Source organism: Aphanomyces invadans (assembly GCF_000520115.1).
Source record: "Aphanomyces invadans strain NJM9701 unplaced genomic scaffold supercont1.12, whole genome shotgun sequence".
In the NCBI taxonomy this organism is placed as follows: domain Eukaryota; phylum Oomycota; class Saprolegniomycetes; order Saprolegniales; family Verrucalvaceae; genus Aphanomyces; species Aphanomyces invadans.
In genome coordinates, this window is record NW_008580157.1 from 331,064 (window position 1) to 347,720 (window position 16,657).

The window sequence follows — 16,657 nt, forward strand, 5'->3', positions numbered from 1 at the left end:
GCTTGTTTTCACTTCGATGGAAATCCAACAGGTCAAGTCGCAATCACCCACTCGCCTCCTCGGCTGCCACAACCGCAGTTGCGATACTGGCGCACAAACAGGGCAGCGAGTTGCGTGCTTCACGAGGAGGAAGGAAGGTCCCATGATGGCCCAAGTCAGTTCGCATGGAAGAAATTTCCTGGAGGAAGAAACTTCCTGAATCTGTGTGGTAAGTCTCATTTTAGAATATGACTTTTCGACAACAAGATGACGACAACCACCTCAAGACGCATTGCGAAAAGCTTCGTGTCGGCTGCCCAGCAAGAAGGCGTCGGTGCAACCGTGAGACGATCGATCGGCCACCCCTTGCTCCGGCGCCTGGATCCGTTCCTGATGCTGGATGAATTCCACGTCGCCCTGCCGGGGGGATTCCCCGACCACTCTCATCGAGGCTTTGAAACGATTACATACTTGCTCCCACACTCCCCCTGGAAGATGCTCCACGAAGACTTTTGTGGTCATAAAGGCGAGCTTGCCCCTGGTGTCCTCCAGTGGATGTGCCCTGGGCGTGACATTGAGCACGCTGAAATGCCAGCGAGTTGCGACGCCCCTGCCATCGGCCTTCAGCTGTGGCTCAACTTGCCAGCGCATAAAAAGATGATAGACCCCAAGTACCAAGAGATTCCCGCAGCAAAGTTTGCCAAGGGTGCGACAAGGCAATGTCGAGGCGATTGTGATCGCTGGCGAAGCCATGGGGGAACAGGCCAACGTGTTTACGAATGTCCCGATCTCCTATGTGCATTTTACACTCACCGGCTCATCCACGCACTTCCATCCGATCCCCACCGATCACAATTCGTTTGTATATGTCATCTCTGGGTCGGGCCGCATTGGTGGGGACTCTGTCGAGGCGCATTCCGTGATCCTACTCACGGCAGATGAAGGCCAGCACGGCATCACGTTGGAAACGAACGGGGAAGAATTGCAGTGCGTGGTGTTGTCGGGGGAGCCCATCCGCGAACCGATAGAGCAATACGGACCATTCGTCATGACGACGCGGGCGGAACTCCAGCAAACGGTCCAAGACTTCCAGCTCGGGCACAACGGGTTTGAACAAGCGAAGGCGTGGCGGTCCCAGATTGCTCAGTTGGCGCACATGCGTTGGCAAAGTCATGTTAATTCCATTTCGTTTGCATTGTGAATCGAAACGACGGTGCGAGTGTTCGAAACCGCCAGCCAATTCCAACGACGACGTGAACGATGGCGTCGCCCGGCGTGACGTTGGAAGAGCTCGTGCCGGAGGTGGCTCATGTCTTCGCGATCCAAGAGTCGGCCTTGATGAACTGCATGTCGATTCTGACGACGACCATTTCGCGCCAGGAGGAAGAGAACAAGGCGAAAGCGACTGCAGCCGACATCGTCCAGCTGCGCGGGGATGTGAAAAAGGCTGCCGAGGTGGCCACCGAATTCAAAAAGACGATCCAGCGACTGGAAAAGATGCACGAGAGATTGCTTGCTGAGCTCCACGAACTGCGCCAGGAAAACGCTGCAAAGGACGCAGCGGTGGCAACGCTCGAGCGCCAGCACGAACAACACTTGATCGCGTACGAACAGCACTTGGAGGAACTCGACCGACGGTTTGACTATGTGTCCCGTATCAAGGCCGAGCAGAAAGAGGTCGCGCGGAGACTCGAGATGCAAGAGAGGAGTTACGCGGAGCTCAAGTTTGGCATGGCGATGCTGTCCAAGTCGATTGGCGACGACAATGGCGAGGTGTCTTCAATTGTTCCCCTGGTGCCGTTGGTTCCTGTGATCGGCCGCACCAGCCCCGAGCATCGATCCATGAAGCACATCATGTCTGTGGCCCACATGAACTCTCGACGGCCGACGTTGGCGACCGTCGCTGCGTTCACTGCTGCGAATCAAGGCAATGTTGTCATCGACTTGAATGACGAGTTCGATGAGCCAGTGATAAAAGCCATGTCGAGAAAATCCTCAGCCACCGACCATGACGCGAGCGAGCGCGGTAGCCACACGGACCGATCCGACATGACTGTGATGGTCGACGTGACGGCGGCAGTGCTTGCCAGACAAGGCTCGACGCTCTTGAATAAGTCGTCTAGCAAACCAAGGTCGACGCCAAGCTCTGCAGTCCTGGCACGACGCCCAACCATCGCGAGATCCGCTCCTCAAACCAGCGCAATCGGGGAATCCAACGCAACTCCAGTGCTTGGAGCACGTATCGTTGGCCCAAGTTTAGACACGTCGGAGAAACTTGACGACTCTGTTCTTTTGCATCAAGCGACTCAATCCCTCCTCGCGCCAATCGTGCAAAGTCCCCCCGCCTTGTCGACGCAGGATCAAGTCGAAGCAATGGCGCCTGCTCGAACCGGTGTAGCCGACCACAACGAAGTTCGAGCTCCACTCGAGACCGAGTCGCAACAAGAAGGTGAGAGATCTTCCGATGCATGAGTTGGAAGCGATGTTGAAATCACGGGCAGTGGAGGCCACAGCTCTCGCGACATCAACTTCTCTTGACGCTACGATCGGGACACTGGCAGTGGAGGCAGTAGCCACAGGAGAGGCAGGCGAGCAGCAACGCAAAGACTCGATTCTTCTTGTGCATGCACCGATAGACTTGAATCCTCCATCGGCCCTTATTGTCCAAGAAGGACCTCTTCGCCCTGCTCCAGCGATTCGAGATGCTGAGACTATGATGCACACTCGTCTTTCCACCCAACCGTCGACAAGCGAACGGAGCAGTCCACTTCTACTGCCCGAAGTCGCATCACCACGTAAGGCCAGCGTCACAGCTGGGCCGCCCCTGGCACAACTCGATCCAGCCATGAACGAGTCCCAAATCGTTCCAATGCCAGCTGCGGAGCCTACGGACTTTTTCGAGAAGGCGGCCAATCCCGTAAAGCAGCGATCGGTCAAACAATTGGCCGCACCAACTGCGCCGGTCATCCAAACCAACTTGGAACGAACATTGACGATGGCACTTCCCCAAAGCAATCACTCTTTCGTCGCAGAGAAATCTACGAGTCAAGCGAGTGTCGCTGCGGACCCACTTCCTCCCCCAGCAGACAGCGACTATACCAGCGTGTCCGAATCGTGTCATGGTAGCTTGGCATGTTTGTTTCAACGCTTCACGGTCTCATATGTGGTGGTGGTGCATCCAGAGGCTGCCATGATCCGATCCCACGCAGAGTACCGCTACTTGTGGCACTGGGCGTACTCGAACATCAAGGCGCTCTGTCGCATGCATGTACTGTGCCTCCAAACGAGTGGTTGTGACGTGAGATTGATGCGACTGCAACATGATCAGGGCAAACAAAATGTCGAGCAGCTCCTGTCGGGCGCGAAAAAGGACACAGTCGGGTCTCGAGTGCGTCAAATCGAAGATGCGATGGATGCTGTCCACCAACACCTTCAGCACCTGCGCGACAAGGTCGACGGCCTCAACACGATGCAAACCGACCTGGCCAAACTCCACCAGGGCACGACGGCGCTGGCCGACCAAGTGATCGATCTGCGGGGCGTGTGCAACCAAGTCGAAACCAACACGGTCGAGGTCAAAGCCCAGCTCCTCCACCTCGAGCGCGTCGTCCATGATTTTGAGCAAAGGTGCGCTGTGACATCGAAGCATGGTCCCGTTCCAACAATTTCCCATTTCGTGTAGCTTCGTGGCATCGCTGCATGGGCCCAGTCCAAACTCCGATTCCCCACGCCCGATCGAACCGGCGGTGCCTGTCGCTGCTTTTGACGCCCTCCAAGCACAGGTCACCATGTTGGGTATGGCGGGCCGTGCTGCCACTCAGACCATCAAACGCTCTCTCTTGAGTAGAGACCTCGCTCGGTCGGTTGGACGCTTTCATGGCGTCCTGTGCGTCTGCCGACACTGCGACCAAGATGAAATTGCAAGCGATCGAGTCCACCCAAACGACCCATGCGCAAGTGATGGAAAAGGAGCTCGGTAAACTCGCTGAGGACAACCGAAAGAAAGCCACCGACCACAAGCGTGACCTTGACGACCTCGCGGCGTGCGTGAATGCTGCCGTGGATCGGCTGTACGTGTGGGTACATTTCGTGACCGACGCCATCCATCTCGCTTGCTCCCCCGACGCCCCGACGGACTCGACAACGTATCAAAGTAAGCCATCGTGCCCTTCATCACGACACATGCACACTCCATTGTCAAACGACTTCATGTATGGCTAGCACTCATGTCAACGTTTCGGTCCAAGTATGCCGCTCTTGGAGCGAAGCTGCTTACGTCAAAGATGCACAGTCCCAACTCTGCGACGGACACCGCCATTGCAGCCGTGTGCCGTCACGTCGATGGTATATGAACATTATGAGCGCTTCCGTCGGTCGATGGCTGGGGGTGACCCAGCTGGATTGAATCGTGAGGTCTCATGCGCGCATCGCTGTCATTTTTAGCCATGGCCGACGCGAACGATCGAGACGTCGACAAGTGCATGCGTTCCGGCATGCAGGCACTTGCTTTGTTGCTGGACAACTTGGTTGCAAGTGTCGCTGTTGACAGGACTGGGGATGGCCGCAGCGTGCTGCCGCTCGTTCGGCTCGTGCGTGAATCGATCGTCGAAGCCAAAGCACTCGCGTGTATCGGTGTCCTGTTTGGACGATTTGGTCGCGTCCAGGTGACAGCAAACGCGCTGGCGACTGCTCTAGACGGTACGCTAGCCCCTCGCCGCGCTGACACTACACATGCGCATGGTGGATGGACGAGCCACGGCATGATGCGATCGTGTGGTTGCACAGACACAAAGGGCGCCGTGGGTCGCCAGGCCAAGGAAATCCAAGACCTCAACCTGTTGCACACTGTTGCCAAAGCACTGACGACCAAGGTCGACTACGTTTTCAATAACACCCAGGTACGAATCGCGCGTTCGAGAGAGCTCGTTTGTTGTCACTCGCGACCACAGATGATGATCGTGGAGGACGATTTGAAGAAGGCTGTCGCGCGGTTAACAGATGAAAGAGAACAACTTCGCGTGGACCTGGACGCGAGCATCAAGCAATTAGTCGCGGCGTCCAGTGAGCTAGAAATGACCTTGGGGCGGGAGGTGGGGTGGCAAGACAATGCAAGCCTCGCCATCTCATGGGTTGTACGCAGATGACGGCGCTGGCAAGTCGGTTGCACACAAAGGTTGACCGCGCCGAGGTCGGGATGGCCCATCAAACCATGCAAGACGGTATGGTATATGAAAGATACCTCGATTCTTTCAAGGTCGAGTCTAGAAATCGAGCGGTTGGCGAACAGCGTTGTCTCCCACGATGAATTTGTCGTCCTGGCAGAACGTCTCAAGCGGAAGCCCGACGCGAATGACATTCGGGCTTACGTGCGGCAAAAGATCTCGTCGCTTAAGCTGGCGCAGACCGACACCAACTCGGATGCGCCGCTCCTGGGGTCAGTGCCCGTGCGATGCATGTCGTGCCAAAACGTCGTCGAAGCCAAGGTGCAACCTGCGGCGTCGCACGAGGCCAAGCAACGCGAGGTGCTTCCGTTCACGACGTCGTCCATGCGCCATGTGCAAAAACACAAGTTGGATGCCATGATGAAGGCCAAGGCTAGTCCAAAGTAGGAGAACTGTGAGGGCAGGTGCGCTTTTGCACAAACTCTTCGAGACGCAATAAAGCGATACGTGGCAATTACGAACTCCATCGCTTGATCGTGCGGGATGTGTGCGCTGGCATCTTGTCCGAGTGTCGCCCCCAACGACTCCACGAAAAACCGCAACCCACATCCAGCAGAACACTGCACTGTGCCAGACGGCATTGGTTAACGTAAGGACGCGGTCCACGCAGCGCCAGGGATGCTTCGAGAGCCATCGACGCATGAGCAGCGGACTCTGCATGTACCTCCATGTTGCCTTTGACCACATGCGGTGGGTTCGCCATGCTGATTGGTTCAATTCGATTGGCTCGTCAATCCAACCCGACCAAGACATGCAGGACGCGCCGCTGCCGCCACGCGGCCATGTCCCTCTGAGGTACGTACATGTGGGCCGACCAATGGATCCTGAAGCATGGGGTGCCTCGACGCAGAGACAAACGCCGTCCGTCGGAGGTGCTGGTTGCGGAAGATCCGTCCATTGAACTCGTTTGTGCGACAACGCGGTCGACATCGGTCGATGTGTCCAAGCTGCAGGCAGCGTTGTTGTCCCTTCCAGAAGACCGATGGTCGGAAGAGTACCAGACAAAACACAACGTGTCCTTGCGCCGTCCATTCCACGACAAAGTCGGCGTGAACAAGATCATTTGCATCTTTTCCGACAATCACCTTGAGCACGTGTACATGCTCCCAGAGTGGACGCATTGGCAGCCGCTCGTTGCGCCGATCTTCGAGCATCTTCAGATCCCTCTTGACCGAGTCGTTCGCTGCCTCTTTGCGCGCATGCCACCCAAGACGTTGATTCCGCCGCATCACGACAACGGGCCGTGGGTAGCGCGCACCCATCGCATCCACGTGCCGCTGGTCACGTATCCAGAGGTTTTGCATCTCCATCACGGGAGCTTTCAATGAAAAGAAACCTGTGTCCAATTAGGTCGAATTCAAGAGCGGCCGCGATGAAGCGTCCATGGAGCGCTACGCTTTCAACGTCGGCACCGTTGTCGAACTCAACAATGCAGCCAAGCATAGCGTATACAACGGCGCGTCTGACTGGCGGATCCACATGATCTTTGATGTGCTGGCAGATCCATCCGAGGCTGTAGACGGCGCCGCTTCCACGGCGCCCATCGTCTCGTACGTCCGACGCCTCTCTCGTATGTTGTCAATGGTGTGTGAACAGGACGCTGCAAGCGGGCCAGCTTTGCCGCCAAGTGCGCGGCCGCGTCGAGCTCGTGACTGAGCTAGACCAAACGTCGACGGAAGCAGCGACAAAAGTGGCAGGCGAGCTGCTCGTGCAACTCAAGAAACGCCTAAGCCGAGAGGTACACTGGATCGCTGTGGTGCAATTTTCTCGGTTGATGGCGAATGATCATTAGCATGGCGAAGCGTTGGCGACGGGCATTCGGCACTTTTTCATTGAACAAATTACTGCAGTGGAATTCGTGGATGTCGTGCGATACAACAGTCCAGACTCCATGCACGCCGACGTGCTCCAATTGCTCGAGACAGTCGACCCCGTTATGGCGAAGGAGGCGGCAGATGCGCTGGCAAGTTCCACAGACAGCTCCTTCGGTCCATCGTACTGCATTTTGGGGGCGCAGAAGTGCGGCACGACGTCGCTTTTTCGCCAGTTGGGGTAATATCCATCGCCGGCAGTAGCTGCCTCAACGTGATTTATAGTCAGCATCCTCGAGTGTTGAATGGAAAGCGGCGCGAACCTCATTTTTTTGACTGGATGTGGGGCCAAGCGCTGGCTCTGCGCGTCCCGCCCACGGCGCCGACGCAGGTCCTCTGCGATCGCTTGTTGAAGCATTTTGCATTCCTTCCCAACGGCGCGGTGGATGGCACGACCGCCCATGACATGCGGTAGCAGCTCAAACCGTGCTTTACACCGACACCTCCTCTCTCTCATGACATGTTGCTTGGGCTTTTCCAATAGATGCAAGTACTTGATGTCGCTACAGGCCCCGCTGGAGACGTTCGACCCGCTCACGATGCTCTTGGCGGACTCGACGCCCAGCTACTTATTATACGGCTCCCCCGTCGCGCAGCGCATGCGCCAGTTGCTCCCGTCCACTCGTTTCATTGTCGTGTTGCGCAACCCGATTCAGCGCGCGTACTCGCAATACCACATGACAGCCGACCCGCACGGCACGCCACACCAGCTCGCGATGCGCAAAGCTGTGCAAGGCAAATCTTTTCAAGACGTCGTCGACGAAGACCTGCGGCGGCTCCAGGTATATCCCAACCACAACCCGTCACTGCGATGCTATCATTGCTCGCATCTAGGGGGTCCAAGCAGCTCCAACTTCGCTGGAAGCGTTCCAGGCGTACGCTGACGCCCTCCCGCAGGACCACGGGTCGCACTCGTACCTTGGCCGCGGGTTGTACGCGCTACAGCTCCGCATTTGGTTCCAACACTTTCCCCGCGACCAATTTCTCGTTTTGAACGTCGATGCCATGGACACTCCCGAAGCCACACAGGTGCGCGCTGACTTCTACCAAGTTATCTTGCCATCTTTGACCGCACCGCTTGCTAGACGACGCTCCATCACGTGTGCCAATTCCTGCGGCTCCCGCCCTTCACCCTCCAGGACTCGGCGCGGCAAAACACGCGTGCGTATGCCCCCATGGACGATGCCATCCGCGACAGCTTGCGTGCGTTCTATGCGCCGTACAATGCCATGTTGCACGACCTCCTTCCCGACTTTGCCTTTTCGTGGTCGTAAATAGACGCGATTCATTTGGTCGTTCTACGATTTGCCGCCGCCGCCCGTGCCAGGCGGGCACTTGTACTCGGGCGGAAGTAGGTAATTCTGCCACGCATTGAACGCATACTGCGCCGTCCCGATGTTCTTGCGAGCATTTTCACGCCGCACGCCGTACGTCCGCAGCAGCTGTGTCCATTCCGCAATGCGCTGGCTGTCGCTGTTGTCCGTGTCGCGGTCGATGGCGAGCCGCACGGACGCGCTGGGACAGCTCCGTGCGCGTTCGACCATCCACGTCGCCTCTTCCAGGGTCACCGACATGGCCGTCCGGTCTTTCCCGCTCTTGCAGCACGTCACACGACCGCCACCCACGTGCCGGGCGATCCACGATGTTGTGGCGACGATATCCATCACTTTTTCAGGTTTCGCTTGCTCAATCTTGGCTTTCACTGTGGCCCACATCGCCATGATCGACGGTGGCGCCGAGATCGCCTCCAAATACGCTTCAAACAACCGACTGCTTTCGACATTGATGTCTTCTTGGAGCTGACTGCGCCCAACTTTATTTGCCACGGTCTGTACTTCGTTCATGCCTTGATTGAAGAGCACGGGAACCACGTGGATGTTCAATGACAATCCCGACGGAAGGTCGACGAAAGGAGGCTTGTACACCGCTCCAGACGCGCGGTCTTGACCAGGGATGCGGTGTGCACTTGGCAATGGCGACGTGGAGGCGTCGCCAAAAATGATCGGTAGCGAAATGACGAGGCCGTTCGGGCCGTGAGGCGTGATTTGAACATCAACGGATGTCGCTGGCGGCACCGCATGCACCTGGATCGTCACGTGCGCCAAAGCCTTGACCGCTGCATCCATGTCTCCGAGCATTCCCGCCTCCGCCCCCACCGTACTCAGCAACGACTCGACGCTGAAGAGAAAGCCATGCTCTTGCAATTGCTTCAAGTACAGGGCCGGAGTCCGTGGCACGAACGGCGATGCATCGGACGAGTTGTGCATGTGAACGTAGAGTGTCTGTTGAAACGACGTGACGAGGGCGGTCAAAGCTTGGCTGAACGCCACGTCGAGGCGCTGGTCAATGTGCCACTCCAACGCGTGCATGTCTCGCTGCAGGACGGCTAAATCCGCGCCAATCGCTTGAGTCGACAAGTCCCGCAGTCTGCAGCCGCACGCAGATCAACCCACAGACTTCGAGAGGACACAAGGAAGCTTACCGTTCCCAGTTCTCGCGTAGCTGGCGAATCCCTCCTTGACTAAACCCGTACACGTGGGCTGCAAACGCCCCCACCGTGACGGTGCCGAACAAATGGTGGTACGCAAATGGAGGCTGATTTGTGTCGAGCATGGGGGTCGGCTCGTCCCATCCGGCCTCGGTTGCTTCAACGGGTTCTGGCACCATGGAGCCCAGGGTCAACAGTTGTGCGTGGAGATTCAATGCGACAAAGCGCAGCTCGGGGTCCGCTTTCTTTGTGCTGGGCTTGAACGTGTGGCACCGCGGGGTCGTGTCGTGCGCATACGTGAGGAGCGCCGCCTCGACGTCAGTCATGTACTTTTCCATGCACTGGATCATCTCGACGCGCCACTTGTGGTTGGTTCGGTTCCGTTTATTGCCCTGCAGGTGATAAATCATGTCGCTGAGCAAACTGCGGTTGTCGTCGGATGGAGTCGACTTGGCCGATGACGAAGTCTCCACCTCAGCGGCCGACCTCAATTGGTTGAGCTTCTCGGTCAAATCCACCAAGATAACTTGCAACAGTTGAAAGGGAATCGACCACGTAAAGGGGCTCTCGACCAGCTCTTCTTCAGCCATCCATCCAACCTCTTGCCACCCAAATGCCCGCGTCATGCGCTGGGACGTTGGCTCGATGGTAGAATATGCCTCGCATCGAGCGACGAGCAGTCGGTTGCTCAAAGACGGATGGATCGGGTCCCATGGACTGTGCTCCAAAGCCCCATCATCAAGTCGAAACGATTGCGCGCGGCCGGGAACAAGCGACTGCAGATCGCGCAGAACCACCTCGCCTAGGAGTTGCGGCGCCGAATCTTTCAACGCAGACGCGCTACGGACAGCATAGACCTGCAATCGAATGACGTCACCTCGTCGTGGAACGTTCAAGAGGACATGGTAGATAGGGCTCTCTCCAAGGCATACATCCGTTCGTGCAATCTAATAGACACATGAGCATCAGCGTGACCGTCAGTCGCTGAAAGGCACAGCTTCAACATGATTTTTATGCTGGGTTGGTGGTACCTCTGCAGCGTTTGCGGTGGATGTAGCGACGACGAAGGTCCCATTGCCGTCGCTGTGCTGCCCACCGAGCGTTTTGTCCTGGTTCGAACTATTTAATTGCAGGCACCGAATCGACAAGTACAGCGCAGGCTCGAACAACAAAGAAGTATAAATGTGCGGGGACGGGGGGGTTAGCTGTGGCAGCGGCGAAGTGGACTCGATTCGATGTGTTTGAGGCTTCATGATTGTGATGGCACTGTGGCTCTTCAGCGGTCGCTGCCACTTGGTTTGGTTGTGCGAATCCAAGACAGTGGATGGTTGTTTCCGCAGCAGTGGCGTCGTCTCGGCGGTCGGGGCATGAAAGGAGGACGTCCACAGGCGAGAGTCCACCTGGCGCATCAAAGCTAGGAATAACACGCACGGCACCATCTCGGGGAGAACATAGCCGACGAGGATGCACATGTTGGGGTTCTGGATCGCGCCGCATTCCTTGTTCGACCATGGCCGCTGAAAGTACAGAACCGTGCGCAGGGCAAACACGCCGGACGACAGCAACAGGACGGTGTTGAGGAACGCAAGCGCGCGGTAAAGGGCTTGAATTGTCGAGTCGGGTAACTCGCCGACGAGTCGTTGCACGCGAAGGCGCATCTTCCAGCTGAGGTAGAGCATACCGCCGGCACAACCCAGGCTTCCCAGTGCCACCAGGAGCGCAGGCAGCAGGTCGGACCAGAAGTTGATATGAACTCGGGGCTCCTTGTCAAGCTTGATGGGCGCTGCGGGGCTGACAAGCTGCAGCACGAGCACAAATACGTAAAAGACAAAGTTCACGGCGAGGTAGGTATTCCAGATACGTTTGGAGCGAGCCGACATGGCTGGGTTGACAATGTCGAACCAGAAGAACACTTGGAAGAGGACGAGCGAGAAGAAAATGCACAACGCCAGTCGGTTGATGATATTGCGAGCCGATGAGTCGTCTGTCACGAACGACATGGACCGGATCAAGCTGAAGGTACCGACTAAGTACTGGAACACTTTCAACCGCGTGATGGGCAGAGACTGTGGCACGACGCTGCGGTACAGCGCCGCCAGACCCACGACGACATACACCGTCTCGCAGAGGATGGTTATGGACGTCGTGGGTGTCGGAAGCTCTACGAACTCCCCCATGGACGCTTGGAACCCCATCACACGATGGTGCTTTGCATGGAACGGTCGGATCAAAATGCACCAATCAGATCGCTCGGCAAAAAGTCAACGACCGACACCATGGCGCACGTGCCAGAACCAACATGCTAGCGGCCTCGACGCAGCCAGGATCACTCCCTTTTCCCAGCAAGAAGGTACCGAGGCTAGGCGTCGAAAGGTCGGTGGAGCCATCGCCACATACGTGTGAGGTTATGTTACGAGCTCGTCGAGCAGGGATGGTCCTAGTTGTTTTATCTATTGCGTTCGTTTGTGGCGTCAACCTCCTCGTGAAGCAGGAGCCTGCAGCTTGATTCGAGGTATAGGGACAGCTTCTCCCTCCGGAAGGGATTCTGCGTTTTGGTGGTAGTGTTCGAGCTGGCCGATGTACTCGTTGAAGGACGTTCGATCGTACGGAGTTGTCCGCGTGGCACTGCGGCAGCCTTCGAGAGCTTCCAGGAGCCGTTCGTCAAAGGGGAGCCAGAGCGGGTGGCGCTGGAGCGCGACAATGTCAGTGTCAAGCCCGAGAAGAATCGCATCGGATCGAGACCCGATCTGCCGCCGGTCCCCAAACAAGTAGAGCAGGACGAGATGATAACAGAACCGGACGTCGCGGAACCAGTGGCGAAAGAGGTGGTCGAACGCGTCGTGCAGCGCTTGCAGGAGAGATGACTGCAAGTTCATGTCAAACTGGCCGACGCTGTGCAGCAAAAATACCTAGAACGCATCCCCATCGGTGAGTCAACCCTCGCCATTCGAAAACCATACCAAGATCGACTTGAGGCGGTCGACGCGGTCGGAAAAGAGCATCTTTCGCACGTGCTTGACGAGGAGTTGATGCAGCGACGGGTCTTGAAATACGTCCATGGGTACTACACACAAAGCATAAGATGCGATCTCGTCTCGAGTACGACGTACACACGGCGAGCCAATTCTCGAGGTGGCCGACGCACGGGGGCACTGCCCGCACAAACGGGCTGGCTGTGTGCTTGAACAGGATCACCAAAAAGTCGTACGGGGACTGCGTGAGCCCGATGATTTTCGTGGACGTGGCAAACACAACCTGGGGGTACAATATTTCAATGGGAAAATCCGTGTCGACTTTCATCCGGCGCTGGTGCATCAAGTCGAACCGCACGAGGTTCGAGTCGTCGTCGCATTCCAGCGTTTGCAACGTGTATGCCTTCTCGAAGAGGCGCAGGCCGCGGTCGTGCAGGTACCGGTACGCTGGGATATCTCGCCACGGAATGTGCCCGCGGCTGGTGCGGAGAATATGATGCGTCATGGCTATCCACAGCGCGAGGAACATGCTGACGCAGAGCGTGCTCTGGGCATGGACGGGCGACAAAGTCGGGGATGTGGACGCGACCAAGTCGTCGCCGTCGGATATCTGTGCTTCGCAATGGGAGGTGTCGCAAGTGTCCTCCGACGGGTCGTCGATCTGATTGTTGTAGGGTTCATTTGAAGTCTCCGCCAGCGGTTGGAACACCGGTGGGCAGATCGATTTCGTGCCGGGAGGGGCGTCGCTGATGTTTGTGTCCAGGAGCTGCGTCAAGGTGGCGTAGAGGCACTCATCGATCGCTCGCAACGACGGCTGGACGAGGGGAATATCGTCGAGGTGCCAGCCAAAGAGCGCCGGATTGTCGTCTTCAAAGAAAGTCCGCTTGGCCATGCTTGACCGGCGGTGGTGCCGCGGCACTTTCCTCGGCCCCGTGGTCGATCCATTGAATCCCTTTGCATCAAACGTGTCCAGGAGTAGTGTCTGTGCGTGGGGAAAGCGGCAGAACGCAATGGAAACGACCGAGTTGTAGATCGTCGACGCCATGATGGACCGGATGTCCGTGTGCGATGCGTAGCGCAAGGTGCGATGGAGGAGGTAGAGGAACGTCGTGAGAAGTTGGGTCGGGTCGGACGAAAACGGTAGGTGTGGCTCGTCTGCGGCTGAAGCCGACTTGGATGAATGCGTGCGCTGAAGGAACGCCTTCTTCTTGAGGGCCCGCCGCGGCGTCGTCGAGGAGCTTGAAGCGTTGTTGTCGCACACGGCGGCAGCATCCGCCGTTGCGCGGAAGGCCTCATACACCTTGTTGAATTCGCGCCGTTCCATGATTTTGACGATCACGAGCTCTGATTTCTCCCACTTCATCTTTTCGACGAAGTCCACTGTGGAAGACGACGTGTCAGCACAAGTGTGCATCATGCTCTCGCACGTCGCGAGAAGATATTCCCACAGATCAAGAAAGAGCTCGGCGGCGTCGCCGACCGACGGCCGCGTCTTGGACGACGTGTCCACGTCGATCCCCATCGACCAGTCCAGTTCTTCGAGAATGTCGGCTCGTAGCAGGGGGCATGGGTGTGGTGTGAACTGGTAATCGTGGTTGGATTGCGACGCAATTTCATCGTGGTTTCCCAAGAGGCGAGTCGGTTGATAGTGCTGTCGCGATTTCGTCACGACTCGCTGTGCAGTCTCGAGGAACGTTGTCGACACCGTCGCGTACGATTGAAGGCATGTGAACGCAACAGTAGGTCCATTGGTCTTTGCACGCTGCTTATCTTCGGCTTTGGGCCGGGACACGACCCTTGCAAGCGCGAACCGCAGGCCCTGGCCGACGACCATGTTGGTTGTTGGTAACTTGTGTGCCCTCTGACGCAGTGGAGTCGAAGACGTTGCGGATTGGCCGCCTCGTCGTCCTTTTTTATATAAATACAATACAAAAATCAAGATATCAATGAGATGAGGTTATTCTATATCGCAACGTACAACGGCTCAGCATCGAAGTTAATCGGGTCGGGTCAACGATGGGCACGACGCTGGCGAGGGAATGCCGCGCAGAGTGCACACCACGGTCCGTCGATCGACGGGCGCGACGTTTGCGTAGGTCTTGAATGTTTTCAGCTCGGGGTTTGGCGCGACTTGGAATTTTCTCGGGTGATGGAATCAGGCCAGTTTGACGACACCGCCGCGTTCCGTACATGGACCACACCCCGTCGTGCTGTGGCCATCGAGCCACGGACGGGCGGCGACAGATACATATAGGGCAGGCCTTCAAAATTCCTTGGAGTGCCCCCTCCTTTCCGTAACGTGGCCTTGGGACGTGAAACAATCGCGAGGGTTGCCCCGTGGAAGTGCGAACGGGGGGGAGGGGGACGTGTTGCTTACGTCATTGATGCACTCGAACCATCGTTCCACCCAGCGATATACTGTTTCACGGATGCGGTGTGCATCCTGAGCCGAGCGCAGCCACGCCTGTCGTGCAACTTACTACTTTCGTTGGCAATTTGGTCAAGCGACGCCGCCTCCCCCTGCTGTGGGCGAGGGGATGACGGGGGTCATGGCGATGAGAGATCGGGGAGCTGACGAATCTCTGGTGTGCAATATCCATGAAGCCACTTGACTTCTATTTCAGGTTTCACTCATCGACTTCGGTGAACGTTTACATGGAGCTTCGTGATCAAGGTCACTCGACGTGCGCAAAAGCCCAACCGATCGCTATCAACGTCGCGAGCAAGAACAAGCGAGCTTGACGGGTTTGCTCGATTCGCCACTCCAGGGATACGCATGCAGCTCGAGTTCCGAGCACCCTGCCCCGAATGCTTCGAGGCCCCGAGTGCCAACATTGGGTGTTGCATTCGCCCACCACAGTGTTCAAGGCAAGAGGCATCTATCTATATGTTGAAGCGTATCGACCATGTAAGCGAAATCGACACTTCATCTCTGCCGGCTCCAAGCGACGAAAGATGAGGGTGTCCTGTTTCGAGTTCGGATTTGGACAGGTCAGTTGGCGTGACAATGTAGAAGCCGTCCAACTTCACAGCTTGCTCAGCATCAAGCGCCGAAACAATACGGCGTCGCAGCTGTTGCCTTGCATTGGGTAACCACTCGGCTGGCAAAGCAGTGGCCGGTGTAGACAAGGGTGGACTGGATGCTCTTTCTGCGACGGTAGCATCCTCGCGCTCCACTCCCTCGGGGACAAAGCTGTCAGTCGAAGGCGGTCGCTCCGATTGAGCGAGAGAGATGAAAAGAGAGTCGTGCCATGGCGATGGCTTGATGAAGGCTCGAAAGTAAGACTTGCGTAGTATTGTAGGGGCCAATTGGGATCGGGCATCACTCTTCATTGCTTATCTCGCCCATTTGAGACTCAATTTTCACACAAGAAGATAAAAAACTGCAAATCTTGCTTGAAAAGTTCTTCTATGGACATTCAGTTTTTTTGAGTCAGGAGGACTTTTAAAATTGAGACCAAAAATAACAATCACGAAAAATGACTTCAGCCAGGTTTACTCAGCACGACATTTCATTGGATACTGAAATTTAAAATTGCCAAAAAATTACGTTTTTGAAGAAAAACCAATTACCCACAGTCAATAAAAAACCTATTCACTTTCAGAAGAGGCCTCAAGCAGGTTTCCATCAGCTTCTTCCGATGGTTCCGCTTCAAGGGCCAGGATCTCGTTTTCTGCCGCCTCCATGTACGCATCTTCAAACGAGCAACACTTGTCGTGCGCAGACACCCAATGCGACGAGGTCACTTCAGCGAAGTGAGTCTTCAGGCGTCGCTCGAGGTCTGCCATGTCCGACGACGGCCTACACGCAATTTTGTTCTTCACAATGCCCCAAATAACCTCGATAGGCTGGAGCTCTGGATGGTAAGGAGGTGTGAACAACAAAGTATGACCATGTGATGTAGCAATGACCTGAGATGCATATGACGGACGCTCCCGATTGGCCTTCACGGTCACAAGCAGCTCTGCCTTGGTAAGCCTTGACTCGAACGTGACGCCTTTGGATGTCAACCAAGCAATGATATCTGCCTTAGACGTGGCAGTTGTCGGACATGGATTTAATATCCGTTTGTGGTACCGCGCCCCGTCCATGTGGATGACGCAAGTTCCGTACGTATTCTTGAG

General features: G+C 56.4%; 6 protein-coding genes across 9 annotated transcripts; 3 read left to right on the top strand and 3 right to left on the bottom strand.

The window, feature by feature from the left end:
- Positions 1–246: 246 nt before the first annotated feature.
- On the top strand, positions 247–1,180 carry H310_06633 (hypothetical protein; the record flags this gene model as incomplete). Its single annotated transcript, XM_008871770.1, has 2 exons — positions 247–685; positions 729–1,180. The coding sequence occupies 2 exons, from the start codon at positions 247–249 to the stop codon at positions 1,178–1,180; spliced, it is 891 nt and encodes a 296-aa protein (XP_008869992.1).
- Positions 1,181–1,187: 7 nt separating this feature from the next.
- H310_06634 (hypothetical protein) lies at positions 1,188–5,667 on the top strand. 4 transcript variants are annotated; one of them, XM_008871773.1, is made up of 12 exons: positions 1,188–2,428; positions 2,481–3,101; positions 3,162–3,247; positions 3,308–3,606; positions 3,662–3,774; positions 3,827–4,132; positions 4,201–4,323; positions 4,423–4,677; positions 4,765–4,877; positions 4,929–5,069; positions 5,120–5,198; positions 5,245–5,667. In XM_008871773.1, exons 1-12 carry the CDS (start codon positions 1,240–1,242, stop codon positions 5,586–5,588), a joined length of 3,669 nt encoding a protein of 1,222 aa, XP_008869995.1. In that variant the 5' UTR covers positions 1,188–1,239; the 3' UTR covers positions 5,589–5,667. The 4 variants fall into 4 exon arrangements, with proteins under 4 accessions (XP_008869995.1, XP_008869996.1, XP_008869993.1 ...); XM_008871774.1 differs by having other exon boundaries at positions 2,493–3,101; XM_008871771.1 differs by having other exon boundaries at positions 4,765–5,069.
- A 260-nt stretch (positions 5,668–5,927) lies between these two features.
- Positions 5,928–8,367, top strand: H310_06635 (hypothetical protein). The gene is made up of 9 exons (XM_008871775.1): positions 5,928–5,996; positions 6,052–6,496; positions 6,552–6,751; positions 6,798–6,939; positions 6,994–7,253; positions 7,298–7,483; positions 7,557–7,854; positions 7,907–8,101; positions 8,158–8,367. Exons 1-9 carry the CDS (start codon positions 5,953–5,955, stop codon positions 8,344–8,346), a joined length of 1,959 nt encoding a protein of 652 aa, XP_008869997.1. The 5' UTR covers positions 5,928–5,952; the 3' UTR covers positions 8,347–8,367.
- Positions 8,217–11,785, bottom strand: H310_06636 (hypothetical protein). The gene is made up of 3 exons (XM_008871776.1): positions 10,592–11,785; positions 9,555–10,507; positions 8,217–9,499 (listed from the first exon to the last, which is right to left on the bottom strand). The coding sequence occupies exons 1-3, from the start codon at positions 11,753–11,755 to the stop codon at positions 8,371–8,373; spliced, it is 3,246 nt and encodes a 1,081-aa protein (XP_008869998.1). The 5' UTR covers positions 11,756–11,785; the 3' UTR covers positions 8,217–8,370.
- A 136-nt stretch (positions 11,786–11,921) lies between these two features.
- H310_06637 (hypothetical protein) lies at positions 11,922–14,393 on the bottom strand. The gene is made up of 3 exons (XM_008871777.1): positions 12,671–14,393; positions 12,521–12,624; positions 11,922–12,469 (listed from the first exon to the last, which is right to left on the bottom strand). The coding sequence occupies exons 1-3, from the start codon at positions 14,364–14,366 to the stop codon at positions 12,032–12,034; spliced, it is 2,238 nt and encodes a 745-aa protein (XP_008869999.1). The 5' UTR covers positions 14,367–14,393; the 3' UTR covers positions 11,922–12,031.
- A 1,730-nt stretch (positions 14,394–16,123) lies between these two features.
- Positions 16,124–16,624, bottom strand: H310_06638 (hypothetical protein; the record flags this gene model as incomplete). The annotated part of the gene is made up of 2 exons (XM_008871778.1): positions 16,124–16,389; positions 16,465–16,624. The coding sequence occupies 2 exons, from the start codon at positions 16,622–16,624 to the stop codon at positions 16,124–16,126; spliced, it is 426 nt and encodes a 141-aa protein (XP_008870000.1).
- Between the last annotated feature and the right edge of the window lie 33 nt (positions 16,625–16,657).

Bases quoted from the DNA above. Each gene is read 5' to 3' on its own strand.
- H310_06634 (XM_008871771.1), top strand. From the start codon at position 1,240: ATGGCGTCGCCCGGCGTGACGTTGGAAGAGCTCGTGCCGGAGGTGGCT. The intron at 4,324-4,422 runs GTATATGAACAT...TGTCATTTTTAG, and splicing joins CGTGTGCCGTCACGTCGATG to CCATGGCCGACGCGAACGAT. The intron at 5,070-5,119 runs GTGGGGTGGCAA...GGTTGTACGCAG, and splicing joins AAATGACCTTGGGGCGGGAG to ATGACGGCGCTGGCAAGTCG.
- H310_06635 (XM_008871775.1), top strand. From the start codon at position 5,953: ATGCAGGACGCGCCGCTGCCGCCACGCGGCCATGTCCCTCTGAG. The intron at 7,855-7,906 runs GTATATCCCAAC...GCTCGCATCTAG, and splicing joins AAGACCTGCGGCGGCTCCAG to GGGGTCCAAGCAGCTCCAAC. The intron at 8,102-8,157 runs GTGCGCGCTGAC...ACCGCTTGCTAG, and splicing joins ACACTCCCGAAGCCACACAG to ACGACGCTCCATCACGTGTG.
- H310_06636 (XM_008871776.1), bottom strand. From the start codon at position 11,755: ATGGGGTTCCAAGCGTCCATGGGGGAGTTCGTAGAGCTTCCGACACCC. The intron at 10,508-10,591 runs GTACCACCAACC...TGTGTCTATTAG, and splicing joins CCACCGCAAACGCTGCAGAG to ATTGCACGAACGGATGTATG. The intron at 9,500-9,554 runs GTAAGCTTCCTT...GTGCGGCTGCAG, and splicing joins CTACGCGAGAACTGGGAACG to ACTGCGGGACTTGTCGACTC.
- H310_06637 (XM_008871777.1), bottom strand. From the start codon at position 14,366: ATGGTCGTCGGCCAGGGCCTGCGGTTCGCGCTTGCAAGGGTCGTGTCC. The intron at 12,625-12,670 runs GTACGTCGTACT...CTTTGTGTGTAG, and splicing joins CGAGAATTGGCTCGCCGTGT to TACCCATGGACGTATTTCAA. The intron at 12,470-12,520 runs GTATGGTTTTCG...GATGCGTTCTAG, and splicing joins ACCGCCTCAAGTCGATCTTG to GTATTTTTGCTGCACAGCGT.